Source organism: Thermothielavioides terrestris, chromosome 4 (genome assembly GCF_000226115.1).
Source record: "Thermothielavioides terrestris NRRL 8126 chromosome 4, complete sequence".
NCBI classification, from domain to species: domain Eukaryota; kingdom Fungi; phylum Ascomycota; class Sordariomycetes; order Sordariales; family Chaetomiaceae; genus Thermothielavioides; species Thermothielavioides terrestris.
This window is the reverse complement of record NC_016460.1, coordinates 563200-591089: the sequence shown is the minus strand read 5'-3', so window position 1 is coordinate 591089 and position 27890 is coordinate 563200. Positions and strand designations below refer to the sequence as shown.

At 58.5% G+C, this 27890-nt stretch overlaps 8 protein-coding genes across 8 annotated transcripts; 7 read left to right on the top strand and 1 right to left on the bottom strand.

Annotated features, from left to right (window-relative positions):
- The first annotated feature begins 2724 nt into the window (after positions 1–2724).
- THITE_2170822 (uncharacterized protein) lies at positions 2725–5315 on the top strand. The gene is made up of 3 exons (XM_003655019.1): positions 2725–3156; positions 3250–3877; positions 3966–5315. Exons 1-3 carry the CDS (start codon positions 3115–3117, stop codon positions 4763–4765), a joined length of 1470 nt encoding a protein of 489 aa, XP_003655067.1. The 5' UTR covers positions 2725–3114; the 3' UTR covers positions 4766–5315.
- A 2900-nt stretch (positions 5316–8215) lies between these two features.
- Positions 8216–10370, top strand: THITE_2118333 (uncharacterized protein). Its single transcript, XM_003655018.1, has 2 exons — positions 8216–9391; positions 9468–10370. Exons 1-2 carry the CDS (start codon positions 8375–8377, stop codon positions 9540–9542), a joined length of 1092 nt encoding a protein of 363 aa, XP_003655066.1. The 5' UTR covers positions 8216–8374; the 3' UTR covers positions 9543–10370.
- A 1367-nt stretch (positions 10371–11737) lies between these two features.
- THITE_2118331 (uncharacterized protein) lies at positions 11738–14759 on the top strand (the record flags this gene model as incomplete). The annotated part of the gene is made up of 6 exons (XM_003655017.1): positions 11738–12601; positions 12688–13260; positions 13319–13448; positions 13515–13619; positions 13678–14023; positions 14573–14759. Coding segments are annotated over exons 1-6 (1634 nt in total), but the record flags the coding sequence as incomplete, so codon positions are not given.
- Positions 14760–16461: 1702 nt separating this feature from the next.
- Positions 16462–17845, top strand: THITE_2118328 (uncharacterized protein). Its single transcript, XM_003655016.1, has 3 exons — positions 16462–16704; positions 16786–17497; positions 17579–17845. The coding sequence occupies exons 1-3, from the start codon at positions 16674–16676 to the stop codon at positions 17733–17735; spliced, it is 900 nt and encodes a 299-aa protein (XP_003655064.1). The 5' UTR covers positions 16462–16673; the 3' UTR covers positions 17736–17845.
- A 1240-nt stretch (positions 17846–19085) lies between these two features.
- THITE_2118321 (uncharacterized protein) lies at positions 19086–20727 on the top strand. The gene is made up of 2 exons (XM_003655015.1): positions 19086–19998; positions 20053–20727. Exons 1-2 carry the CDS (start codon positions 19394–19396, stop codon positions 20657–20659), a joined length of 1212 nt encoding a protein of 403 aa, XP_003655063.1. The 5' UTR covers positions 19086–19393; the 3' UTR covers positions 20660–20727.
- Positions 20728–21248: 521 nt separating this feature from the next.
- Positions 21249–22273, top strand: THITE_2118320 (uncharacterized protein). The gene has a single exon (XM_003655014.1). It carries the CDS (start codon positions 21629–21631, stop codon positions 22097–22099), a length of 471 nt encoding a protein of 156 aa, XP_003655062.1. The 5' UTR covers positions 21249–21628; the 3' UTR covers positions 22100–22273.
- A 289-nt stretch (positions 22274–22562) lies between these two features.
- Positions 22563–23791, top strand: THITE_2118319 (uncharacterized protein). The gene has a single exon (XM_003655013.1). The coding sequence runs from the start codon at positions 22675–22677 to the stop codon at positions 23530–23532; it is 858 nt and encodes a 285-aa protein (XP_003655061.1). The 5' UTR covers positions 22563–22674; the 3' UTR covers positions 23533–23791.
- Positions 23792–23859: 68 nt separating this feature from the next.
- On the bottom strand, positions 23860–26180 carry THITE_2118316 (uncharacterized protein). The gene is made up of 6 exons (XM_003655012.1): positions 25899–26180; positions 25556–25835; positions 25285–25496; positions 24967–25234; positions 24161–24912; positions 23860–24025 (listed from the first exon to the last, which is right to left on the bottom strand). The coding sequence occupies exons 1-5, from the start codon at positions 26060–26062 to the stop codon at positions 24244–24246; spliced, it is 1593 nt and encodes a 530-aa protein (XP_003655060.1). The 5' UTR covers positions 26063–26180; the 3' UTR covers positions 23860–24025; positions 24161–24243.
- Between the last annotated feature and the right edge of the window lie 1710 nt (positions 26181–27890).

Sequence of the window (27890 nt, the reverse complement as noted above, 5' to 3'; positions counted from 1 at the left end):
AAGTTGCCTAAGGTGAAAAGCATCGAGCATCGAAGCTTTTGATGTGCAGCCATGATCCGAACAGCAAAGCCACAGGTGGCACAACTTCGAGTGTAGTGGACGGAATACATTATGTCCGGAATATGTAATCACGAGAAAAAGAATCACATGCTTTTGTTGGGACACAGCCCATGATCAACAAGCAACCTTCTACACTCCATACCTGCAGACACAACGGAGTGTTCACGAGACCTGTACTACCATTGGCCACGGCGCAGCGTGTAACGTGAGATTGCACCTGCGCCGGCCCTGAAGATTGTCGGATGATCTTTCCTATGTTAGCTCAACTGGAGGGTAGAGGGGCCCTGACACGACGCCGTGTTCCCGGTCGCGAGAGCGAGCCTCAATTTCCGCGACTCGGCCCATGCCAGACAGCCAGTTGGCAGCCCATCACCGTTGCCAGCTCGCCCCTCCACAACATACCGCAGTGCACTCACTACGGTAACTACCTTACACGACACACTAGTGTAACGAAAAAGGGACAGCGTTATCAGATGGGCTTCTCCCGGTGCGGAATAGTGTATTCCGTAGTGTACAATGCCCCCCTTGTTTGTTCGTTAGCTTGGTACTTATGGTGGATCACGACAGGGGCTCTAAAGCACAGGTACCTTCCTACCCGTCTTGGCATAGAAGAGACTAACCGCAATAGAAAGTCAGGGGCACTGCAGCCTCTGCCAGTAATGCAGCTTCCTTCGGTACCTGGCCAGTTAGCTAGATAGGAAAATTGCGTTCAATCCACTGCTTCACTATACTCGAACGTGCCTCACTTGATCTTGGAGTCTGGAGAGTGATGAGGCTAGAGAACGGAACAGGCGGGTCAAAAGGCCGACTTTGGTTGGCTGTAGCCCCTTGTCAAAAAGTGGGGGTAAGAACCAAACTAACAAACAAACAAGCATTGTATTGTACGGAGGATGTTCATACATATCACTAATGCGAGTCAGTTTTGGCCTAATCAAGTTCAGCGATGAGTAATATATCCGTACTCCGTTCCTTTAAGGCCAAGGTCTTCAAGGGGGAGAAAGGTTCACTTCCACCACAGAATAGTATAGAGCGAGCGGTGGAGCTAGTTAACATCCAAGCGCTCTTAGTGGTCAGCGCCTTCCACTTCGCGTTAACAGGTAGCTGGACTCGAGGCAGCAAAGGATCCATCCTCAAGCTTTCACCCAATGGCACGCAGCAATGGCGCTACACATCGAAGATGCGATCTCGTGCGAAGCTCGTGATGCGCTCCTTGCCCATCCTTCACGTCTTCTCAAATTCCTCGCTCTTCCTCGCCGTGATCGCGTGATTCCATCAGTCTGCTCCGGCCGGCCGGGTCCCGGTCGGCGCCGGTTCACGAACGGCTAAATTCGCGAATCTGCATGGACCCACGATCGCTTCGGAAGGGCTTGCGTGGCCTGCGGGTCCAATGACCCAGCGGAAATTCCTCGAGGGACTGCCTGCCAATGAGGAGCCGCGCCAAGACTCCGGCTCCTGGACCAACGGCGGCAGGGCGCATTGCTGCTAAGCTGGTTTGGGCAAAGAGCGCTGCGTCCTTGCCGGAGTGATTTGAAGAAAACTCCGTCTTTGACAGTGACCAGCAATGCCTGCTGTGGTTGGCCCTCTGCCAAGGGTGCGGTGAGTGCTGGCACTTGCTGGTGCGTGATGGCCCGCCAAGGGTTAACTTTTTCTTTTTCTTTTTGACGGCAAACCAGCAGCTATCGGCCATTGTTGGTGCAATGCCCAGACAACTGCTGTCATCAAAGGCCGATTGAACTGGTACTTGTAATTAACCATCACCCAAGGTATTCTTGCTCTCCACACACGAGGTGCGCCACTTCTGGGCGCGGCATCGAGCAAACAAGCGGGTGGGCTTCCATTGCCCCCTTCGTGAGAATCGGTCGACCCAGGGGAGGCACAAGGTTGGCAGGGCGCGCAGGGGAGAGGCTGCGGCATGGACCCTTGCGGCTTGAAGGCCGCGTCAGCCCTCAGCCCAAGCTGCAGTGTGAGTGAGCTGAAGCGCTCCACGCCGCCCGCGATTCGCCTTTCCCCTCGACTGGCGCATAACCGGGTCAACACAACGGAAGACACTACGATGGGTCGGATTTAGTCCATCGAAGAAACAGAACAGCCCAGCTGGGTCGCCCCGATGGAGAGCGAGAGCGACGGCCGAACAAAAGTGGCACCCCACCGCGTCCCCTGAATTTCTTTCCCCAGTCTCTGTTGGCCTCTTCTTTTTGTCTCGTCTTGGCTCTCTTGGCAATGTGGGATCGCATGCCAATCAGGGCATGACATCGACGAGCGGATGTCGCAGCGACCTGACAAGTGACGTTCCCAATAAGAATAACCCGTCCATCCCGTTCCCAACCCGCCAGTTCCGCCACCACACGAGACCGAACTCGAGCCGACAAAACCGCTTCCATGCCCGACATTGCCGGCTGCCGGGGTTGAACCATTCTACCCTTCCATCCAGCACGAGTCGCGTCACCCCCACCCCCCGCATCAACCTCGCAGCCCAGTAACACGGCGGCCAGCGACGGACGTCGAAGGCGAGATCCGAGATTCGCAGATTCGAAGCCCGGCCATCGGCAACCCTGCCGTGCTCCACCCACTTTTGGACCGCCGAGTGCGCACGCCAATGCACCTGGGCCGTCGCTGTCACTGTCACCTCCTGATTCCCTTCCGTGCCCACCGCCGGCGGCCGCCTCCAACTCCCATCGCCGCCGTCTCCTTGAACGGCCCCGAGTACTGGTAATTCTAGTATCGACCTGCGCATCCGGGGTGCCTCACCGCCGATAGCGTCATTCGCTTCTTGTCTCGGATCAATCCGCGGGAGTCCAGTGTCTCTTGGGTCTCGACCTTTGAGTTGGGGATACTCCACTTCTTGACTCTCGCTCGCTCGTCGCTCGCTCGCTCGATAACCTGGTCATTCCGCTTTGGGTGTCGGAGGCAGAAAAAGGCCAACCGCGCCGGAGTAATTCCTTATTGTTCTTTTCTTGCGCTCGCTTCCACTCGTCCCGTTTGTCCCACTGCCTTTGTTCGTTCCTTTAGACTTAATTCGAGGGATTCGACGGTGGTCAGAGGGCGGCCGGTAACATGAGCGCGAGGCCAAGTCAGCGGAACATCAAGTGGGTTGAGGTGCGTCGCCTTCCTTGGGTTCCCTCGCGTTGAGCCCCTACTCCCACTCCCGTTGCTAACTCGACATATTTTTTTTTTTTTTTCCTCCCGCAGGGTCTCCGAGGCCTCACCTCCGTGCTCGTCATCGTCACCCACATCGCGCGAGCGTTTGATTACCCCCTGTTCTTCCCGGCCGACAACGAGCATGCGGCCCCGAGGCTGCTGCAGCTGCCTTACCTGCGAATACCATGGCAGGGCCGCATTGGCGTGCCCATATTCGCCTTCCTGACCGGCTTCGTGTGTGCTTACAAGCCCCTGAAGCTCGCTTACCAGCAGGGCAATGCGCCCGCCGCGCTCAAGTCGGTCGCCCGGAGCGCCTTCCGCCGCCCGCCACGGCTCGTGCTCCCCGCCTTGATCGCGACCTTCATCAGCTTCGTCCTGTCGGTCTTGGGCGGCTACAAGACGGCGAACCGGTGTGATAACTACTGGGTCCGCTTCGACGCGCCCGACGACATTCCGTTCGCGGACAACGTGAGGCGGCTCTTCGCCAGCGCGCTCACCACGTGGACGAACACGGAGAACCAATATGACAGGCACCAGTGGGCCATGCGCCCGCTGCTGATCGGGGCGTTCCAGGTCTACATCGTGCTGGCGGCCACCATCGGGATGCGGTTCAAGTACCGGATGCTGGTGCATGTGCTCCTCATCACGTACTGGCTGATGAACGTCAACGCCCTGACAGGTACGTTGCTGCGGCCCATGCAGACTGTGGCAGCGGTGTAACCGCGCCGTACATCCGGACTCTTTAAGAAGAGGCTGACCAGACGCAGAAACGTTCGGCGCCATGCTCGCCCTCGGCACCCTCCTCGCCGAGCTCGCGCAGCACCGACCGACGCAAAACTACATCTCCTCCCACCAGCGCCTGCTCACCTTCGTCGTGGTCCCCATCATCCTCTTAATCGGCGGCTTCGTCGGCTCCTACCCGGCCGAGCACGACGACTGGGCCGGCTGGTCCCGGACGCTCCGCCGCATCCTGGTCGACCCGGCCGGCGACCAGAGCCGCGGCAGCATCGTGGTGCCCAAGGGGTCCGACGTGCTGCGGCGCACGTCGGCCTTCTTCATCATGTGCGTGTCCGTGTCGCTCTTCCTGGCGCCGGTGCTGCAGAAGCTGCTCTCGCACCCCCTGCTGCTCTGGCTCGGCCACCACTCGTTCGCCGTCTACCTCGTGCACGGCACCATCCTGCGCACCGTCGGCATCTGGATCGTGTACGGCATCACCGGCGAGCCGTGGGAGCCGGCCGGCCACAACGAGGACGGCTCGCCCCGCCAGCAGGAGTGGCTCCAGCCCCGCGGCGGCGCGCACAAGCTCGTCGCCATCGTCGTCTTCACCGCCCTGACCTACACCGCCGCCTGGGCGTGGATGAAGTGGGTCGACACCGCCTGCGCCCGCGCGACCCAGTGGCTCGAGAACAAGGTGTTCAGCGACGACGACGACGACCTCGCCGGCGCCGGCGCCGACGGCAAGGCCTCCCTGGCCGAGAAGGGCTACGGCCCCATGGCCAACGGCAACGGCAACGGCGCCGCGCCCCGGCCGTACCACGACGCTGACCGCTCCCAGCCCCCGCCGTGATTATGGCATCCGTTTGCCGTTCGTTTCCAGACCCACGCCGGTACCTCCTAATCAGCCTACCAACAACCAACCTACCTACCTACCTACTTCCGTATATTTCCGAAACAACTTTTCTACCCTCACGACCGAAAAGAAACACGACGATATATATCTCCCGTCTTCTGTGTCGGTCTCGGTTTCTGGATAAGATACCTACTCCTCGGGGCATTTGGTGGCATTGCATGCAACCTTTCTTATATAGGCGAACCAAATCAACCGGGTACTTTCCTTTTCCTTCTTTTGTTTATTTTCTCCTTTGCTTCCTATTGTTCTTCCCTTTCTCTCCGTTGCTGTGCCTCCTATATCGTCGTATATACAGAATACCCGGTTTGGAAAGCGGCTGTTACCTACGGTCCCTAGTCAGCTCAAAAGGGTGTTAGGAGTCGGGGGAAGAGAAGAGGTGTAAATCCCCAATGCTTTTGTGTGGTGGGCGCGCTGGTGGTGACTGCAGACTGCTGGGAGGGGAGGGAAGGTGGGAAGGCCAGGGAGACTGGGACAGAGTCCAGGGGCAGGCGGCCGCTGAAGGCCAGGAGATCGGGCCGACGGGCTCGTGAGTCGCTTGCCCCTGGTTTATGTATATAGGGGTGTTGCGTCAGTACATGGGCTTGCATTGCTTGGAGTAGTCATTGGTGGTATTCAATGCGTCGTGAACGACTGTTGTCATATGAAGGCCAGTGGATGAGGCTGTGCGCACTGTGGTCTGTTGGTTTGTTGGGTGGATGCCAAGATAAGCCCCTGAATCGTGATTAAACCGCCATTTTCCTCGGCGGTGTGTGCGGAATAACTCCACAGTAGATCGCGTCAGAGTCGGCACTTGCCATGTACCATGTGCACCTGGGAAGCGAGTAAATCAATCCCTACCCTTGAGCTTCGCTCTGCACTCCCGCATGCGATGTGTCTGGGTGTGTGTGGATGACGCTCCCTTCCAGGCTGACCTGCCCCAGTCTCATGTCTCTTCAAAGTGTGGTTGTACACTGCTCTGGCCCAATGTGTTAAACCTTACCGTCTTCTCATTCAGCCTTATCTCTGGTCTTCTTGAAATTCTCATCAGGCCAATTTAGTCTGGCACCGAGTTCAGACTCGGGGGCAACAACCCAAATCGGCGATTTGTAGCCTGAAGGTGCGAGGCGTACACGATATTTTGCGCTTGTATTTATGAGGGTTGGGACGTTTGAAAGGACTAGAAATCAACGAGCCAGAGGGATATTGTCTAGTTGCTTCGGGTGGGGCTTGGTTACTTGCCCGTTCTAGATCTCTTGGTTCAATGACCTGGATGCCTTGCGATGTATGGAAACCACGCGGCTCTAACCGCGGAACAGAACCAGTGGCAGAAGGCCAGTGTCCGAGTTGAGCTTATCGTCAGTGCCTTAAGCCTTTAAGACCACAGGTTGACATGGGCTTTTATTTCCACACGTGTCCAAGTATTGTTTCGTCAAGTCTCTTCCTTGGTATATCCCGACCTATGCCGCTTTTCCCCCTTGTGGTCAATTTGTCGTGTCAGGTTGAATCCCGAACACGAGCAGCAAGGCCGGCATCTGACCTGGGAGGACAAGATCAGCCAGCCGCAATTCCAGGACTCCTCGAAACCTGTCTTCTTCTCTTATGCGATCCGGAAGCAATTCCCGTGTCGGTCATCCGCTCCATCCTTCGCAAGTCAAGGGGCGACGTCGGGCATACCTGTTTCAGCTAACCGACAATATTTCAGTTCGCGGTGGCGGAGACGACTTTTACTTCAGCTACGGTGGCAGTGTGCCGCATTGTACAGAGTCATCCAAAAAGGACGGGGAGTTCCCACTCCTGGGGACCAACTACACGGAGCCACATGAGGCGCTCACATCCGGCCAGATATCTTAAACCTTACGTCCACGTCCCGCTTCGGGCAGACGAATGTGGAATGTGGCTTCCTTCGACGCAGGAGGATGACCTTGTTGGATGTGGTCCCGATACAAGACCCTTGACTGTGCCACGCCCCAGTAAGTGGTGAAGCGAAGCTTGAAAGGGCCGAGGCCGATGCGATCGCCACCCGTAGCCTACTGTAGCCGACGACCACCCGAGCTAGCTAGCTGGGAGAGAAAAAAAAAAAAAAAATATATATATATATATATATATATATATATATATATATATATATATATATATATATATATATATATATATATATATATATATATATATATATATATATATATATATATATATATATATATATATATAACCCTAACCCTAACCGTTAACCCGAACCCTAACCGTTAACCCTAACCCTAACCACTAACCCAGGTGGTTGAACCGGCTCGCAGTGGTCGAACCGTCGAACCGGCTCGCAGTGGTCGAACCGTCGAACCGGCTCGCAGTGGTCGAACCGTCGAACCGGCTCGCAGTGGTCGACCGGCTCGCAGTGGTCAAACCCTTGCAGTGGCTAAGCCACACCGCTACACCACTATGACGTCAACGTCGCCCTCGACAGCGCCCACCACACCACGTTCTCGAGATGCGTCAAGCGGCCGTCGATGACCCGACATGTGCCGTAAGCCGACGACGTAGTAAGTACCTAGATATCACCATTCTACGTCGTTCCAGGATCGGCACTGTAAGGAGACACAGCCAAAAGGGGTAAAGATGGAGAAAAAGATCGGGGACATCTCCACCGCCAAGACACGGCACAGCTATGGCATCCAATCTACGTACGAGAAACTTTGTCGAAAAGGCCTGGTAAATGAACCAAAGCCTCCTTCCTCGCTTCCTCTGTGTACACAGTACACATTCGAAAGGCATCGTCATTGAAGCTTCGCTTCAATTAGTGTGTATATCCTAATGGGCCATGGATGGCCGCATCATCATCGTCTCGCTCTTCCAATCCCGAATTACACCCGGATAGCCTAGCAGAAAGAGGGCAACAAATGCCAAGAGCAGTTCAGTTGCATGTCATTTTCCTCGAGCAGTAACAGCCCCTTGAGCCGCCGGAATATGAACACTCTCAAAAGTTCCTGGATGGAAACAGAGAACGATGGAGAATGCGGCACCGCGATATCAACAATCCCCCATGCCGTTGGTGGGCTTGTATCCCTGACCTGCCTGCTCGTTTGAGGCAGCAGTTGTAGTTAGAAACGGGCACGTCCCTGGTACTAGCCTACGCATCCCGATCAGCGAAGGCCCGCTAGATGGAAGGAAAACATGTCCTCGTCTTACCCACTGGCTGCCGTTTTCATCTACATTGACGCAAACTACTCCGGGTCCCGAACGAGCCCGTTGCCGTCCTTCGGCGTCCTTCTCCGGTTCAAGACTTCCGGTCGCCCCACCTCTCCGGCTCCCCACCGGACCACATGGCATCCTCCAAATGTTCGTATTCTCAAACCACTACCCGCGCTAAGGCCGGTGTACATACAGCCGGCAAAACGGGCCTGACTTCCTTGGGTCTTCTCGAGTCTCTGGGCACCCAGGCATTCCGGAGCCCCGCCTTTCCGCCGACCCCTCGATATTACAAATGCTGACGCCCGTTCACTGCGGAGGTTCTTTTCCTAACAACATCAGACAGACGCTCAACTCAGCCCAGTTGCACCCTTCCAATCCACCATGTCCAACCAGCCCAGCGGACCGAGGGCGGCGCAGCCCGGCTTCAGCGACCACACCTTCACGTCGAGCAGCGGCTTCGCGCTGCGGGTGCGCGTCTGGCCGGCGGACCCGCCTGTCTCGTCCCCGGCGCCGTTCGTGTGCGTGACGCACGGCGGCGGCTTCGTCGGCGGGCACCACTTCACGCCGCCGCCGCTGGTGTTCCCGGGCTTCCGCGCGCGCGGCTACCACGTGGCCTCGCACAGCTACCGGCTGGCGCCGCAGGCGCGGCTGGACGAGCAGGTCGCCGACTGCCTGGAGGCGGTCGCCTGGATGCGCGCCAACTTGCCCGCCATCCTCGGCCCGGACAAGGTCGACGTCGACCGCTACGTGCTCTACGGCGACTCCGCCGGCGGCCTGCTCGTCACGCTCATGGGCCTGCACCTGGCGGCCCCGCCGCCGCGGGCCATCGTCGACGTGTACGGCGTGATGGACATCCCGGACCTGGTGGAGCGGGAGCGGCAGCACACGGCGGAGGAGGCGCGGCCGTGGACGGGCGAGTTCGGGGAGGCGGAGCTGGAGGCGTTCCTTAGCGACCGCGACCCGGCAAACCTGCTGGACGCGTCGACCTCGTGGCGCGAGATGGCCGAGGTGGACGAGAAGGAGCTGAGCCGGCGGTGGGCGACCGAGTTCCGGTACACGCGGCGGGCGCGGCTGCAGTCGGAGCTGCACGTGTGGCGGTCGCAGCACCCGCTGCGCGCGACGCTGTTCCTGAAGACGCTGCACCTCGACCGGTTCGGCGGCGACGAGGCGCGGGTGCAGGAGTACCTCACGTCGGTGACGCCGCTGCGGGCGGTGCGCCGGCGGCTGGCCGAGGGCCGGACGCAGTACCCGCCGACGGCGTTCCTGCACGGCACCGGCGACCGGGCGGTGCCGGTGCAGCACAGCTACGACATGGCGCGGGCGCTCAGGGACATGGGCGTGCCGGTGATCGAGCGGTACGAGGAGGGCGAGGACCACGTGTGGGATCACAAGTACACGGTAGGGCTGGCCGTCCACCACTAGTTTTGCTGAACTGCTCGAGTTGTAATGAAGCTGACCGCGGATGATGCACTAGAGCGCGGACGTCAAAGGGTGGAACGAGTTCATCCAGCCGATCCTCGATTTTGTTGACCATCACGTTGGGCGTTGAGTCGCGTTGTCTGTGTGCTTGAGGACATAGTGTGTCGAGGGTGTGAGAAGTCGAGGGTGTGAGAACGAGAGGTAGGTAGTTAAAGGGAAGAAGGCACCTATTCCACCGCAAAGAGCAATGGGGTAAAAAGTAGAAAAAAATAGCTGGATGCGACTGAACACGAAGACGAACCCAAATTCAAAACTGGGGTGTGTACTCCGGAGGGTAAGTGGCTGATAGGGGAAAGCTACCCGCTCTTCCCGGGGGATGAGGAGCAGTCAGGAATCCGTCCTTGACTTCGCCGCACTCATCAACCGCCTGTTACCACTCCATCCTGCCTGGGCTTATACGCCTGCATTGTATGTCCTCTGCCGGCCAGACTCTTCATCCGATCACGACTGACAATGACCAACTTAGGGGTGTACAAGGCCCGGTAGCGTCACCTTCAACCCCCAATTCGCTCCACGGACTCGGCATGCTCGGTTGATATCCTCGGGTTACGCGGTTTCGCCCACACTTGGCGGGCCAATGGTGGCTCTTGAGTCTTCGGAGATGGGACGAACACGGAAAGCGAAACCTTTGGTAAAACCTACCTGAGGTATTCTCGAGGGGGGCAACGGCTGTCCCGGACAGCTGTTGCCAACAGACGGCTGTGTCTGCTCCGCGGCTGGAATCGGCGGGTAGCAATGCTAGCAGACGATGTCGCAGAGAAAGACTCTGATATCAGCCACCAGCTGGGATCAGCATTCAAGGTGAAATCTGGCTTTTGGCGAGACTTATATCCGGACGGAAGAAACGACGCAGTAGTGTATTTCTTGCCGCTTTGAACTCAGCGTTCCATCCCGCCTTACCCTCAGTCAGGGCTGAAAGTGGGGCGGATGGGATCGATCCACTTCGGCTACCACCTGAAATTCTGAAATTGCTCAGGGCGCCAAGGAATGGCGCAATCAAGTGCGTGAGCAATGGACGGGCCGAGATCGTCGTCTGCTGCAGTCATCTGCATAGCATCTCTCCCGACCTCGGAAATCATTGTCTCCAGGGTGGCTATCCGTAACTGTCTGGTATTCCTGTTGTCTCCTGCATTGGTTGGGTTGGTGCCAGCCTGAAAGTGGAAGTCTGCTTTGCCTCCTGACCCCTGTCCTGCAACCTTGATGGCCAAAGTCGCCCTGCCGCCTCCTCCCGGGCCGAAGGCAACCTGGAACCTGCCAGTGACGCTAACTTGAGAAGCGCGAGAAGCGCAACACAAATTTTTTCGATATTCCAACAATTTCGAGATGTAATCTGTATTCCGTACACTGCGCAGTTACCGCAGGTATTTTTTGTCGTTGTCGCAGGCCAAGCCAGCTTCCCAGTCATTGATCAGCCGGCTACCTATCTGCTAACTTTGATTCGTGTTATTCGCCAACACTCATTACAGCGGCTGCTGCAGTGTGACGTGCAAGCTGACACAACACCTTTCTTTCCGAGCGTTGTCCGCAGCGTGCCTGATCCCTTCTTTTGCTTCCAGGGGGGCTTGGTGAGGGTTTTTGGAAAAATGATTTGCAGTCTTCGAAACCATTTTGGTACAGCGACCCTGCCGCAAAGTGATTTACTGAAAAACTCTTCGCTGGCTCGAGCTGCTCTCGATGCTTTGCTCTCACGTGAGGCAGTGCGGGATGTTTGTGTTAACGTTCAAGTACGGATACCAACCTGGAAGCGGGACTTGGGCCGACGTGGGGTGCGGCTCTTCGGAGACTGGGGCCCTGGGTTCTCTCCGGTCATTGAAGTAAAATCTGGGGAATCTGTTGATGCTAAATTCCTTCCCGCTGCATGCTTCCTTCAGTGATTCCCCAGTGCCTCGTCACAACACGTCGCAACTGTAGTGTAGTATAGTGTATGTGGAGGAAGACACGCCAGAGAGTCTACTGTGGTAGTGTAGTATACATTAGCTCTCTTCCCCGCACCCGAAGGTGTGGAACGGTGGGCAACGGGTTATCGACGCACGGACCAGACACCCGGCGATAACGCAATTTCAGGTGCAAAGCAGCTCACCAGCTCCACCAAGACGCCGATTTCGCCATTCTGCCCACTTCTTGCACCAGGGTCCTGCTCTGCATCGACACCACTGAACAATCGGCCCGCCAAGCGCACCCGTCCAGCGCCGTCGCAACCGCCCTTGTGTTTTTGCCAGCGGTGTCTAGTGTACGCTAGCGCTAGTGGACAATACACAGGTTCCAGGTTGCCGTGGAATGGCTCAATTTACAGCGAACTGAGAGTTGATCAAGCGTCCCCCGCCTGGCCTTTTAAGACATCACCGGTGATCACCTCCCCCGTCCTCCTTGGTCAGTCTTGCAGGTGTGGCAGACCCTGGCACTGGCCCTTCGGTTTCCCGAATTGCGAAGCAGCTGCCGTGCATTGCGTGCCGCCGTGCCGCCTGTCGCTCACTTACCCGGCCGCTTGACCGCCCCGAAACCCGCTCAGGGCTCGCTCTCACCAGCGGCCAGAGCCAGCACGCCATCGCCTCAGCCCGACCGTTACTGGCAAGTGAGCCCAATGCTGGCACGGGCCATTTAACCTGGTACCAACGCAAGACTCCCATTTGCTTGCGTTTGCGCCCCGTTCCCCCTATGGAACGCTTCCAATCTCCCACCATCCGCCGTGGCCGCCCGCCGCTCCCGAGACAGGATGGCATCGATTGCCCGACCGATGACGCCGACACGGCTTCTCTGACACACCCGCCCACACCTCGACATAAGAGCGTTCCCAGCCTCGACAGATCCGGCGAGACCGAGGTCGGACAGGTGGACACGGCCAGAAGCTGCGATCGACTGCGGCCCGAGGAGGAGCGGTTGAGGTCCCGCGACAGCATGACCAGCATGTCGTCGTCTCTGATAGGGAAGACGGTCACTCCGTTCCTGAAGGAACACATTCCAAGCTTGTACGCCCCGATCGGCAAACCAAACAATGAACAGACGGCGCGAGAGAAGGACCCGAACACCAAGTACTGTTATCGCCACCGCCCCGATTCGAAATGTCGACGAGCTGCCGACGAGGCCAAGATGGTCAAGATCCAGCAGGAGCTCGACAAACTCACTCCCGCTGTAAGCTTGTTTCGCTACACGTTGCCACCTCACTGCGAGAGGCTAGGTTTTTGTCCGGCGCGTCCCCGTGCTAACCCGTCGGGCAGGATCAACAAGCCATCACCCATGTGTGGTCACTGTTCTCCGCCGCGCCGGCCCGCCACCGCGAGCTGATGCTGCAGGGGGTCCTCGCGCAGCTCTGCTTCCCCCAACTATCGCTTGTCTCGCGCGAGGTGAACGAGGCCCTCAAGATCGACTTCATCACGGCGCTGCCCGTCGAGATCGCGCAGAAGATCCTGTGCTACCTCGACACGGTGAGCCTGACCAAGGCTGCGCAAGTCAGCCAGAGGTGGCGTATGTTGGCCGACGACGATGCCGTCTGGGTCCGCATGTGCGAGCAGCACGTGAATCGCAAGTGCACCAAGTGTGGATGGGGCCTGCCCCTCCTGGAGAGGAAGAGGCTGCGCAACTACACGCGGGCGCGCCAACTGGCCAAGGAGAGCTCCAACGGAAGGGTCCAGGAATTGACCGATTCGTCCTCCCAAGGGACCCTAGCTTTGGGCAAGCGACAGGGCGAGTCTACAGAAGGGCCTGACGGCAAGCGGCAATGCGTGGAGAAGCAGCCGGAGCTGGAGCCCAGGACGCGGAGTTGGAAGGCCGTGTACAAGGACCGGTGGGAGGTGAGCATACCGCCAGCCGTGGGGTTGAAGGGAGAGAGAGGCTAACGATGATGTCCAGGTTGGGTACAACTGGAAGTACGGGCGCTGCTCGGTCAAGACGCTGAAGGGACACACCAACGGCGTCACATGTCTTCAGCTAGATGACAACATTCTTGCGACCGGGTCCTACGATGCCACCATCAAGATTTGTATGTCGACATCACTGGCGAGATCGCACTGCACCCAGGTCCCGACGCTAACCCGTGTCTCTACAGGGAACATCGATACGGGCGAGGAGATTCGAACCCTCCGCGGCCATACGCGGGGGATCCGCGCCTTGCAGTTCGACGAATCCAAATTGATCAGTGGCAGCCTGGACAGTAAGCCGGCCCAGTCCGAGATCTAACCTGGGGAAGCGCGTGCTGACTGGATGTATAGGCACCATCAAGATCTGGAACTGGCATACCGGCGAGTGCATCTCGACGCTCCAGGGCCACACCGACGGCGTTGTCAGCGTACACTTTGACGCCCAGCTTCTTGCGAGCGGCTCGATCGACAGGAGCGTCAAGATCTTTGACTTCAACTCGAAGGAAGCGTTCTGCCTGAAAGGCCACACCGACTGGGTGAACTGCACGCGACTCGACATTGCCAGCAGAACGGTCATGTCGGCTTCTGACGACACCACGATCAAGCTGTGGGACTTGGACACCAAGAAGGTGATCCGGACGTTTGAAGGACACGTTGGCCATGTGCAGCAAGTGCTGTTGCTCCCGCCAGAGTACGAGCCGGACGACGAGCTGCTGACGGGCACGAACGGGTCCGGCGACAACACGGACACGCTCTCCGTCGCGAGCGGGGCCGACGGCTCCGCCACGGTTTCGTTCATGCATCCCGAACGGAGCAGCAGCTCGCCATCTCGCGACGACGACGTCCACGCCATGTACGGCGCGCCTTTCGCATCCGACCCGGCCCGCCCGCTGCCCCCGCGCTACTTCCTCTCGGCCGCCCTCGACAGCACGATCCGGCTCTGGGACAGCGCGACCGGCCGGTGCCTCAAGACCATGTTCGGGCACCTCGAGGGTGTGTGGTCGCTCGCGGGCGACACCATCCGCGTCGTCAGCGGCGCCAACGACGGCATGGTCAAGTGCTGGGAGCCGCGCGGCGGCAAGTGCGACGCCACCTTTGTCGGCCACCGCGGGCCCGTGACGTGCGTGGGCCTGAGCGACAGCCGCATGGCCAGCGGCAGCGAGGACGGAGAGATTCGTGTTTATTCGTTCAAGGACATCGGCAGCGGGACGCATGGGCATGGCGCTGTGGAGGTGGGCACGCCGAGCCGTAGCTGACAGCGGCCGGAATCAGGGATGGAGTTTTGGTGTTTTTCTTTTTTTGCTCACTCTTCGTTGTTGTTCTTCTTCTTCCTTCCAGTTTATCTCTTTTGCTTTTTCTGGCGCTTTTGTATCTTTCTCTGGGACCATTGCGAAAGGGGTGGACAGCGTTTGGGCGACGACGGGTTATGGGGTTTGGGGTTTCAGGGGCGTCTCTGTTCAACAATGTGCGCACATATCCGGCAAAAAAAGGTCTTGAAAACTTATAGACGGAGGCACCGACATGGCGGAACGTTCAATTGGCTTCAATTGGCTTGCTTTTCGGTTATCAATACCCTTTCTTAGTTTCGCATCTAATTAACTATTGATCTGTCAAGGATAGTTCCAGCATTGCGCTCTTTTTTCGGTGTCGGCATTGACCCCCAAGTGCTTGCCCTTGGTCTCTCCTGGATATCTTGTCCGGCATCCTGACGGCCAGTGGCCCGGACAAGACGGGGACATCTCGGCAGACCGACACGCACACAACACTGGACACACACATTCACGCAGGCGCCGCTTCTGGACCTCGGCATTTGGCCGCTTCCAGCGCGGGAGGGCAATCCCGGAAGCGTCCGAGCTTTTGCGGCTGGCCACTGCAATTGTGGGGCCAGCCGCTCGCCCCTCGCAGCAAGCGCAGCCCATTCACAGCCTTTCCCCGCATTATTTTTTCACAAGCTCGGCTCCCAGTCGGTTATCGCTACGTCACTGGATCATCATGTTCACAAGCCAGGGACTGACTTTCTTGCAACAACTTGTCCACCCGGTCCCGACGGGGCAAGGTCTTGTCGGGCTGGTTCTGCTTTGCGCAGTTCGCTTACGCCCGGCCGTCTCTGGCCCAATTCTGATTCCAGTGGGATATAACAGGTTTGTGGAAAGCATGAGCCGGCAATTGGCGAGTGAAGCTGTTTACAAGCTGGGGGGGACAAGAGTAGTGGTCAGTCAACGGGTGGGAAGCTCCGCTGCGCCGAAGGACGGGCCCCGGTAGCTTCCAGACAAAACTGTGGAAGGCCCCTCCCCCATCCGTCACATCCCGTCACTGGGCCCTTGCAGATCCGTGTCCTTTGTTGCCGACAATGGCCTGGTTGACGTCGAGTTTATCGTTTCCGCCGGTTTGTTAGGTTTCCCTGGCTGGGCTATTCGCCTCTTTCCTGACCCCCCCCCCCCCCCCCTCCCCTCCCTGACTCACTCAACCCGACTCCAGTCCACCAGTGTGGATCTCCTTGCCCATTCTCAACAACGGTATCTTCCTGGGGTTCGGGTGGCTTCTGGCCCGGTCCTCTCCCTTCTCAGCGGCGTTTCGAATGGCACCTGAACGAGTGCCCCATCCGCCCTCGGCCATGTGCCCGCTCGGCTCGGCTCCCTGGTCCGTCATCAGATCCGATCTGCCGTGGCTGAAGAGTCATAATTTGGGGTCGATGCCAGCCGCTCTTGCTCTCCCTCTAAAGCGTCCCCTTTTCCCTTCTTTTTTTCGCTTCTTTTGCTCTCCGTTTTTTTTTCCTTCTGATACCCCCCGGTTCCCTCTGTTGCTTTCTCCGTCGTGCCCCTTGCGTCACGTAGGCGGATCCATAACCGCTCCCCCGGCCCTCCGTCCGTCCGTCCGTCCGGGCGCACGCTGCGCTCGTCTCCTCTCGCCCGATAGGGTCCAGGATATCACAACGAGACGCTGGATGATATCATCGTCCTTGCTTTCATTGTGAAAACTTCAGGACCAGCTACCGCACGGAATTGCTGGTTGGGCGCGCACACGGACCCCAAATAAGGGATAACATCTTCCTCGGGAATCGGAGAGAGAGCCGGTCTTGGCGTTCGGCAACGGCGTTCTCTCGGCCACCATCGTTCCGGTGAGGTCGTGAGTCGGGTCGAGGAGGTCTCGCGGAGCAAAAAAGGAGAAGGAAAGAAACACAGGACTGCAGACATGGCGACAAAAGGCAGCAGGGATGGCAAAAAGCCGCCGTCTGCGGCGACCAACCTCATCGGTGAGCCCCCGGCTGGAGCCGCGCCTCGAGCATCCGTGCTGCTATGCGCCGTGCTAACACGCGGGGTCGATCTCCAGCTGGCGGCGGTGCCGGGATGATGGAGGCCTTGGTGTGCCACCCGCTCGGTATGTTGTCTCTCTCCCTCAATGTGTGGGTGGTGGAATGGGGGCACCATGGGATTGGAGCTGACTGTTGCGGCCGGACAGACACCATCAAGGTGCGCATGCAATTATCACGGCGGGGCCGGCAGCCCGGCATGCCCAAGCGCGGCTTCATCCGCACCGGCCTCGAGATCGTACGCAAGGAGACGCCGCTCGGGCTGTACAAGGGCCTCGGCGCCGTGCTCACGGGCATCATCCCCAAGATGGCCATCCGCTTCACCTCGTTCGAGTGGTACAAGCAGCTGCTCGCCAGCAGGGAGACGGGCTCCATCTCGGGCCGGGGCCTCTTCGTGGCCGGGCTCGCCGCGGGCGTGACCGAGGCCGTCGCGGTCGTGACGCCGATGGAGGTGGTCAAGATCCGCCTGCAGGCGCAGCACCACAGCATGGCCGACCCGCTGGACGTGCCCAAGTACCGCAACGCGGCGCACGCGCTGTACACCATCGTCAAGGAGGAGGGCGCGGGCGCGCTGTACCGCGGCGTCTCGCTGACGGCGCTGCGCCAGGGCAGCAACCAGGCCGTCAACTTCACGGCGTACAGCTACTTCAAGGAGTGGCTGTTCCAGTGGCAGCCCCAGTACCGCGACGGCGGCAGCCTGCCCAGCTACCAGACCACCGTGATCGGCCTCGTCAGCGGCGCCATGGGCCCGCTCAGCAACGCGCCCATCGACACCATCAAGACCCGCCTGCAGAAGATGAAGGCCGAGGAAGGCTCCTCGGCGCTGCAGCGCATCACGCGCATCGCGAGCGACATGTTCAAGTGCGTTTTTTTCTTCCCTTCTCCGCTCCTCTGTGAGATGGCGAGCAATGAGTCAGTGCTGACCGCGCCAAAACCCAACAGACAAGAAGGCGTGCACGCCTTCTACAAGGGCATCACGCCGCGCATCATGCGCGTCGCGCCCGGCCAGGCCGTGACCTTTACCGTCTACGAGTTCCTCAAGGACAAGCTCGAGAAGAGCGGCCCGGCGATCCTGACGGGGGGAAGGTACGAGGAGTAATAACTACCTATCATTAGACCAACTCACCCCTTCCTCTCCCTCCCTTCGAAGCCCAAGAAGCGATTCCCTCCATTACCCGACGCTTCTCCCCCTTCTACCCTTCCCCTACTTTAACCCCCATCCCCCCCCCCCCCCGACCTCCCCTTCTGAGGGCCCAGATGGTATGGTGTTGCATTGCTACATCACCCGCTGGATTGCCTCTGCGTCTGCGTCTGTACTATGGACATGTACCTTATGCTCCTGGCATGGGTTGTCTTGCCTGATATCATGTCTCGCTTCTTTCCATGTCGACGGTTCAATATGGCGGCGGCTTTTTTTTGCATCTGGAATCACAGTGAGACCTGTCCCGTTCCCGGTTTCTCCTCGCCTATTTAGTCATTATTGGATGTGTGGCGCGATGCTGATGGAGTTACTTCCTGTTCTCGTTGTTCTTGGTTTAGCCGCGAGCGCGAATTTGACGGCATGGAGGCCAAGGTGTAAACAATTTGGCCTTCTCACCTTGCCTTGCTCAGATGGAGCGTCTGGAGAAGTCGATTGGGCACAGGGCGGTGTGTATGTCTGGGTAGGTTAGCTGCTGTGGGAATCGGGTGTCCAGCCGGGGGCTGAGGGAAGCCAGGGGTGGGTATAGACGGAAGGGACATCGAAGACTGGTTGGTAGACGGACAAGGGGGTTTTCCGAAGCATTCTGGCTTGGCTTGGTTGATGGGTTAATGTGTCGTGAGAAACTGAATACACTATATTAACGGCACATCGTTCCAATCACTGATGGCCTCGTGACAGGGCACGGGGCTCTACGGATCACATCGCCTGGCAGATGTGGGAATAGGTGCAACGCCACATGATTTCGCTCCGGCCCTCGGCGTGCCCAGGATGCTAGGTTGGATTCAATACATATACAAGAGCAGTGCCAACGTGCTGTCGAGCTACCCAACTGTGGAGGCAGCATGCGACAATGTTTATTTAGGGTCCTTGAAAGGAGGAAGAGGATTACTTCTACATGGCGCCGATATAGCATCCAATAGTTCCCCCGAGATAATTCAATGAAGTTGGAGGGAAACGAAAAAGGAAAAAGAAAGAGAAAAAGAAAAAGAAAAGAAAGAAAGAAAAGAGTAAGAAAGGAAAAAAAGAAAAGGAAAGGGAAAAAAAAGAAAAAAAAGGGAAGAGAAAAGGAAAAGAAAAAGGAAAAGAAAAAGGCAAGAAAAAAGAAAGAGAAAAAGAAAGAGAAAAAGAGAAAAAGAAGAAAAAAAAGAAAATTGCTCTGCCCTAGATGTATCAACTGTAAACTACACATTTGTCTAGGGCGAACCCAGAGTCAGGGGGCGACAAACAAACAAGAATCTACAGTGCACATGCCACTTGCCCTCTCCAGATGTTCCCCCGCCAACCCGTCAAACACATTCGACAACAAGGCTCAACCTGCGCCAACTCCTGTGCAGCATTCCACACCACAACCTCACATCACCAACTTGCCCACCCACTCGAAGCAACTTCGCTTTGCAACCTCATGAAAGCCATTGCTCAACAGTCTCACCAACCTTCCTCCCCATTCTCCAGTCTCGCCTCCTTCATTGCCATCGCATGAAGCCTTAGCCCGTCATTCGCGCCTTTATCAATCGTCGCACAACTCGACCTCCGCTCAGACGCGGCCCTTCGACAACATGGGCGCCGCCGATTCCCCTGCCAGAAAGCAGCCGCAGCCAACGGATCGTTCACCATTGTCCGTAATCTCCAACCAAGCCCTTCCGAGCGAGGCACCCATTGCCGAATCCGCGACCTCGTCGACCACCGGCGCCTCCTCAACCCTGTCGGATGTCCCGAAGTCAAAGTCGAAGAAAAAAACAAAAAAGAAATTGAATTTGGATGCGGGACAGGAGCGCCTGCTCCGTTGCTACTTCGGCTTACGAGAATATGCTGGGGACTACCTCACTCCCGCCGACGCGGCCAGAGTCGATATCTCCATATCTTCTCTCGACCTGTTCTCGAACGATGTGTCAGATGGGGGCCCGCGTTTCATTGAACCGGTTTCGTGGGCAGACATGAATGCGTTTGTGCAGCGCAGTCGACCCTGGGAGGACCGCACCCTTCTTCCCTTAGAGGGAGAAGAGAGGCCAGAGAATCGGGAGGGCTTTGTCTGGGTCGAGGATTTCATGTTCCACGAGGCCGGCTTCATGCTGAGCGCCCTGGAATCCTTCGGCCGCACGCAGCCGGACCCCGACACTTGGGATTGTGAGTGGTTTAGCAATGCCTGGAAGGACAGTCGCGGGTAAGTCGCCATCAACTTCTGTCTTCCCTTGCTCTAGCTTACCACCTTCCGCAGGAGCACCAGATGGTCTCCGCTTCCTCTCATCAGCCCGACAGATTACCGCTTATGGCTGCTCCACTCCGTCATAGAACCGACCGACTCCTCCACGCCCCACGTGCAGGTCTTGTTGCAGAGTAAAGTGCCTCTGCAGGACGACACGCTCACCACTGGAGAGATGATCATCGCTACCGCCGTGCTGGCTACCCGTCGGTACTTTGAGGGCAAGACATACAACCATCACCGATATGTCCCGGCCACCATTTTTTCCGCCTGTTGCCGCCAACTGCGCCTCCTCCAGGTATGGCACGATAAAGAGCAACCGCTCGCCGTGCACGTGCGTCAGTCGCGCATGTTCGACTTCACCGAAGGATACGAAGCGAACTACAGGGATTGGATTACATTCGTGTGCTGGCTGATGGGCAGCCCGATCTGCCAGCCGGCCAGCAGCCAGGTTGCCCCGACCGTGTGCAGCCCTGGAGGCGGGGCAACGGCCGGGGCTTCGGAGGGCGACAAGTCAGAGAGCGCTCGTTCGGGCAGCAGCCACTCGGACAGCCATCAGTCTGATGACTCGCCAGGTGACTCGCTACACAGGAGCGAAACGGCGGGCGCCAGCCAGTGTTAGGGCTGGCACAACGACGCGCTTTTTTCTTTTTTTCTTTTTTTTTTCTTTTTTTTTTTTTTTTTCTCGCCAGCCGATTTGGCCTAGCTTAAGGACGGCGTCTCTGGCGCAGGATTCAGTGGCACCCATTGAGTCGATTACGGGGCCGCTCTATTGTTATGTGTTATGACGATTGCATGAGTACTACGACAGGCGGACCGCTTTCTCTGGACGGGATGGTTCTTGAATGTTCAGTTGACCGCCCGGCCACAACATCGTCCTCGGCGCCCCCCTGTCTCAACCTCGATAAGTCGCCGCCGAGAGACCGCAACTTGGGCCCCTGCCCTGCAGGTGGAAGAAGAATGTTGTGATCATTGATAGAGGTGGGGGCGCTGATGGGTTCTAGACAGGCGGACAGGAAATTTGGGCTGGGTATTGGAGCAATCTGGGGCGGCCATGGGAACCAGAAAGTCACATTATTTTCGTCCGGCCATCGCTGCCTTGTCTGGCGAAAGATGGACATGGACGCTCCTCAGGCTTGGGGAAGCGCGCTGTAATCGAGAGTAAGTAGCCACTTGGAGCAGCTAGAGGATCACTCCTCGGTGGAACAGATGTGCAGTGTGCGGAAGAACTAGTCTGGATGTTCCAGTGATGTTCCGTGTTGGGACTCAAATCCTGGGGCGCTACCTTGGATCGACATCCCCATGTTGGCCGGCGTCGGTGCCGCCGTCTTCCGGCTTGCCAAGCCTTGTCCAACCTGCTTTGCTACCCCGAAATTAGCGTATGAGCAGGCCAATGCAACCCTGACGCATTTCAGGGGCGCAACCCGTTCAGCTGGCGGTTGCTTCAAAGGTAGCCGCGCACACCTTGCTTGCACCACAGCCCAGATCAAGCCCGACCTGCACACCAACGACCAGCAGCACCGTCAACCGCATCACCGACACCCCCCTCCCCATCCCAGCAAACCCCAGCGATCACTCAAATCTGACAACCATGCCCATCACGCTCCCCACAACCACCACCACCACCCAGGACAGCGCCTCCCCGCCACCCCCGACCTCCTCCCCGTCGACGCGGGGCGGCGACCTGTCGCTGTCGCTGTCGCCGTCGGCACACATCAAGGCGCGCATCCTGCGACCGCTCGACGACCTGGCCAGCACGCGCGGCAAGCTCGCCGCCGCCGTGGTCGTCTGCCGCGCGCTCTACAACCTCGTGCACTTCGTGCTGGCCGCCCTGTCGCGGCGGCAGCACGCCCTCCTGACGGTTGTCTACCACGTCGTCGACCAGCTGGTCGTCATGTACTCCGTCGGCGTGATTGTCGAGGCAGAGGGGGAGAGGCGGGTCTTGGGCTGGCGTGTGGTGAGTTCTTCTTCTTCCATCTGTTCCTATCTGTTCCTTCCTGCTGTGTCCAAGAGAAGAGAGCTTGGCTGGGGCAGTGCCGGCGAGGTGAGATGGGGAGGCTGATGATTGTGCGGCTGGCTGGCTGGCCATTTAACTAGGGGCGGGGGCATTTTGATGGGCTGCTGGGTTTTCTTGCCGTCGTGCATGTGCTTTACGCGGTTTTCCTCATCGTGTGCATTGTCTCATATGCGATCTTCTTTGGGGTCACGGGAGGGGCCTTCATGATGGTGGTCGGGCTCGCGATTCTGCCCGTGGCCTGGGTGGCTTCACGGCCCGAGGACGGAGAAGGAAGCTTGAGTCTTCCATGAGAGAAGACGGAGAGAGGGTGTTGGCCTGCAAGGAATTCGAGATCGCGGGTTAGGGTTACATGCTGAACATCAACACCACCGACCTCGCTCCATGATGTCATCCCCATAGATCCGGCAGCTGCGCACTGCACGCGTCTTTCTCCGCGGATTGGAGGTAGAGAACGTCACCTTTACGAGTGGCAGGATGTATATAAGGTAGTAGACGCGAAGATAAACACCCATACCGATAGTACGGATTCGTTGAGTTGTCCCAGTAGCACACCCCCCGGCCTGCTCAAGTCTTGCCCTCTGACGCTCCTGGAACCCGCAACCCACGTCAACGCCAACACCATGAGAATCGCCATTACAGGCGCGCGCGGCCTCGTCGGCCGCGAGGTGGTCAAGAAGTGCGCGGCGGCAGGCCACCACACGATCCAGATCAACCGCACGGCGCAGCCGCCGGACCCCTCGATCCCCAACACAGAGATGCGCACGGCGGACGCGGCCAACGACTACGACGCGCTGCTCGCCGCCTTCGAGTCCGCCGACGCGGTGATCCACCTCGCCGCGGTGCCCAACCCGGTCGGCAAGGCAGACCACTTCGTGCACCAGAACAACGTGAGCGCGGCCTTCAACGGCCTGCGCGCGGCGGCCGAGCGGCGCGTGGCGCGCTTCGCCTACGCGAGCTCCGTCAACGCCGTCGGGCTGGTCTACTCGCACCAGCCGCTCGAGTTTCCCTACTTCCCCATCGACGAGGCCTTCCCGCCGCGGCCGACCGACGCCTACGCGCTGGCCAAGCTGGAGGGCGAGACGGCCGCTGCCGCGATCGCGCGCTGGTTTCCCTTCATGAGGGTCGCCTGTCTGCGGATTCACCAGGTCGGCACGAGGAGGGAGGTGGTGGAGGACTATGAGAAGGACCACGAGAAGGCGGTGCGGCAGCTTTGGGGGTGGGTCAGTCCCGCTGCGACGGCGCGGGCTTGTTTGTTGGCGGTGGAGAGGGCGGACCGGTTCGAGGGGTGCGAGGTGTTCAATATTGTCGCGCCGGACATCTGCGCCGCCGGCGAGGACGCCGAGATGAGCAGCGATGAGCTGGCGAGGAAATACTACCCCAAGGCGGAGATCAGGGAGGGGCTGAGCGGGAAAAGGGGGTTTTGGACCGTCGATAAGGCGCGGGAAGTGCTGGGGTGGACACACGACGAGAAGGAATAAGCGGCAGGACAGCCGAGGCGTCAGAGGATCTGGTATGAGCCCATCATTGTTATCTGCATGCGAAGCGCCAATCCCAGTCCAGCGTTACGTCTCAAGCACACCTGAACGCTGTTTCTTCCATGCGTTTCCCTTGTCTTCCTGCCCGTTGGACTCGCCAGAGTGCGATGCCTCGGCCAGATTCGGATCGAGTCCGCCCGTCATGGTCTGGCGCTGTTCCTTGCCCGTTGGCCAGGCCGCATCCAGAGTCTCTTTCCTGTCTTCCTGGTGGGCTACGAGGGACACGTCAGCTGCGAGAGGGAGAGCGTGGGGAAGAAAGGTATCGCTTACGTTCCAAGTCCGTCTTGGTGACCCTCTCCATACGGCGAGTGGATGGACACGAAAGACGGTGATACCAGTTCCTGCGCTTGCAGAGAACGGCTGGAAGGTCCAGAGGGCATCCCGTGAATTGTCCCGGCTCTTTATTGTTCTGCGCTGGGTCTTCGGCACCGGTGCACTGTGTTGTCGTGATTAGTGATGTCATTCCTTGGGACAGCAGTCGTTGATCGGCTCGGCCCAGATTGCAAAGTATGCGAACGACCGCTGGCCCGCAGTGCGCCCGGGTATACCACCGGGAATGGGCTCGACTTACAGTCCCCAGCGTGTTGCGTATCCTGTTGGGTGTCATGTGGACGAAGAGCCAGGAACCAGTGATGGTGCTGGCCTTAGAAAGGCTCATGAACCCCAGCGGCTGATGAGCTCATCTCTCTTCGCGTTCGGACCCCGTAAGGTGGCCACACCGGTGTCGAGGCTTTTCAGCTTCTCGTCGACGGTGGCCAGCTCCTGGGTCAGCACCGCGATAGACCCTTCGATCTCAGGGTCCACAAGCCGCACATCCCCAAACGGACTCTCGGCCAGGATGGAGTCGCGCACCAGCTGGATTGCGAGCTTCATGTCGGTGACTTGCTTCGCTGCAGCGTTCTCAAAGGACGCTTGGACGTTGCTGGCGATATCGTCGACCTTCGCCCGCCGGTTGGCAAGGGTAGAGGCTAGCTCTCCTGCCTGCGCTTGTACGTCGGCTGGCGCATCCTCGGCCCCTGGGAGGCTGATGGCAAGCGCACGCAGGACCTCTTCGAGTGAGGTTTCCTCGGCGGTTTCTGGAGCGCCTTGCGAGTGCCTTACTCGTTGCTTGGGCCGAGGACGGACCGGGGACGCCGCGTCATCAGGCCCGCCGCCTCTCTGCCTTGTCGCCGAGGCTTCAGCGCCAGCGGCGGCCTCGGCGGCCAACACGGAGTTCGCCATGTCGAGGACAGCCGTTGTGGCAAGCTGATACGCTTGGAAGGCTTCCACTCGAGCGAGCAGGTCTTGTGCTCTGTCAATGAGGTAATCCAGGCATTCGTGAATCTGGGCGGCGTTAGCGCAATGTTGACCCATGCACCTCGCGTTGCCTAGACTCACGTAGCTGGTTGCTTTGGCAGACCTCGCCAGGTTCTGACCATTCTTTGCGGCGAGGCTCTTGAGCGCGGGCTCAAGGAATTGCTGCTCGGTAGACATCTGTGCGACAGGAAGGATCTCTGCATAGAGGGACTCGAGTTCCTCCTGTAACGCGGTGGCGTCTTCCGCTGATACTTGGGTGCTGGCGCCTGTCTTCGCCGTGAGCTCCAGCGACTCGAGATAGATGCGGTCGAGTCTTGTGCGAATTCCCTCCACCGTGAACTTGATGAGCCTGCCACGGTCTGAGTCTCAGCCCTTTAAAAGGGCATCATGGGGACGAACCTGGCGCATGTCTCGCGCAACAGCGCGACATCCTCCTGTTCTTCACCATCTTCTGTTTTCAGCTCCCACCCTAGTTTTTGGAGGCTGCTTAGGAGCTTATCGTCTGAGTGGAACAAAGTGTCCACCGTCTGCTGAATTGCCGCACCCGCCCCGGCCGTCCGCTGCTCCAGCTCAAGCACACGAGAGTTCAGGGACTCGGACAACTGCCCCACCTGCTAAGCTGGTCAGCAGCGAGCCCTTTCACAACACGGCGTTTCGGGGCAACACGCACGCCTGATTCCAGGTCCCTGCGCTGGGCATTCCATTTGCGAACCTGTGATGCCTCAAGGGCATCCCGGTCCTGCGCGCCCAGTCGGCTAGCATTGACAAGACGATCGAGAGACTCTTGTTGCTTCTTGAGCGTCTCGGTCTGCCGCATGATAGCCTGGGTCGAGCGGTTAAGCTCCTCGATAGCATCCTTGGTTTCTTGGTCGGACAGAACACGAGCGGCTGAGAGATCTGATGACGAGGCGAGCCGCTCGGCCAGGCCCGACCCTTCGAGCGCAGCATATCTGATGGATAGTAGTCAGTACCTAACTGATAGCGAGCAAATACTGGAGGGGAATCCAGTTTACTGGGTTATCTCATCGACGGTCAGCAGTGTGTCCGGGGTGAGGTGGACGGTAGCCCAGCGCAAGAGCTCGGCGCCTTCAGGCCCCGAAAGCGCCGCCCTCACCGCCGATGCATCAAACGACGCGTCGTACGCCCGTAGAGTCCTGACTAGCGACTCGGCATCCATCCCGGGCAGGCGAAAACGGGCCACAGCATCTAGCTGACGAAGCTGCCCTGTAAATAAGTTACTTCAACAACAAAAACGAGCATGTGACGTGACACGGGCCCTGAAGTGTTGCCGGATGTTGGAAGCGTGGACTGCGGGTTGTGGGGTTCAATTGTTTTGACCCCTGATGAAACTGCCGATGGTGCCCCACCTGCCTTGTATGTGCATGCCTAAATAATCTGCGCTAACTATTCTTGGTTAGTGCTGAGCCATATCCACGCAGCGATTGGAGCTTTTGTGCCGAGTCTCGATTTTGCTGATGACCTTCTCCAAGCTCCGTCGCTCCTGGGCACAGCAGAGAGACTCGTCGAGAGACCGCCCTCGTTCCTTCCTCTCGTTACGTCCGTAGGCAGCAATTGCACTCCAGGCAGGCGGAACTTCCAGCAGTCAACTGCAATTTCCCGAAGTGACCGGACGGAGTAGGGCGGGCAGCCATCCGCAAATCTTCTTCCATGTCCTGTTGCCTTGTCTCGTTCCTTCGCAACAACATGGAACTGCTGACTGGCGCACACTATCGCCGGCTTCGACGCCGCCCTCCGCAAGCCGGGGGCACCCCCGGGCCGGCCGCAATGCTGTCACCTGTCCGACCGCTACTGCTGTCGTCTTGAAGTCACAGGCAGGTGGCTTTGCTTCAACGTTAAAAGCTTGTCAAACCCGGCCCCGCCTCTTGACCTTCCCCTTTCACACCCGCTCGCTCGGTGCCGGACCTTCTGGCTCGTCACACCGTTGCACCGCCGCAGTCCACCCCTCGTGATGATTATCAGTCCGAGGGGCAAATCTAGTCGAGTCCTCGGGAAGCTCGGGATTCGCATGCCGACGAACGCCGCCGATCATAGCGGGTTGCAGCCAAGTGGTTTTACCACCACATCGTGGTGGGTGACGTCGTGGTGTTTTCGGCCGAGCTGGTTGTCTTACCGGCAGGCATGTTCATGGACTCTTCATGCATGCATTCGATTGTGTCTGCGGAAGAAGAACCTGGCAACTGACAGCTGCACCAAGCACGCCTGCCTTTTTCTTTTTTCCCTCGCATACACTCTCCGCCAAGATCAAGCTCGAGCCGTCCAGCCATCTTCTTCCCAAACCGTGGTCGAAGTTGGCCAAATGGATGATGCCAGTCCAACACACGCGAAGATTCCGAGTCCCAGCATTGATAAGCAATGCCGTGATCCTCCTCGCTCATGCCAATACCGGTATGGTACAGCACCACAGCTTGGCAGCAGTCGTGGCTGGCGGGGCTCCCGGCGAACACCAGTTCAGAGCCGCTCGGGTGACTTTGCCTGTCGAAAAGGCGTCTTGTTCATTCTGCGAGCAAGTGTCGGAAAGCAAAACCCAATGGTCGAGTTTCAGCTCCGTGGCCGTTAACCTTCCCCGCCTCTCTCTGCCTCCTTTCCCAAACCAGGGGCTCCGGTCGAAATTAGCTCGCGAGGCAGCACAAACACAAACGCCGTGGGACGGGTGTCTGTCCAACACCCTCGCAGTCTGGAGTTCTTCCTCCGAACTGTGCTTTACGAATGGCGGCGCACTCCAGATGCGGCCGGCAAGCCACCTTGTTACTGCTGTGCGTTTCGTGGCCAAAGCATGGCGCCACAAAACGCTTAGAGCCAGGCCGCGGGTTGAGCCGCAGCCAACCGTCTTCGCGGCGCGGCAACTTGCAGGCCCATCCGCCACCACACGCCGAGGCCCTGCGGCTTCCCAGTGTGTACATACAGTGCCACAGCTTGTTACGGCTCCATCACTACCTTACTGGCCTCTTGCGCTTGCTCTCGTTTGCAGCCGCCTCACACGGCCC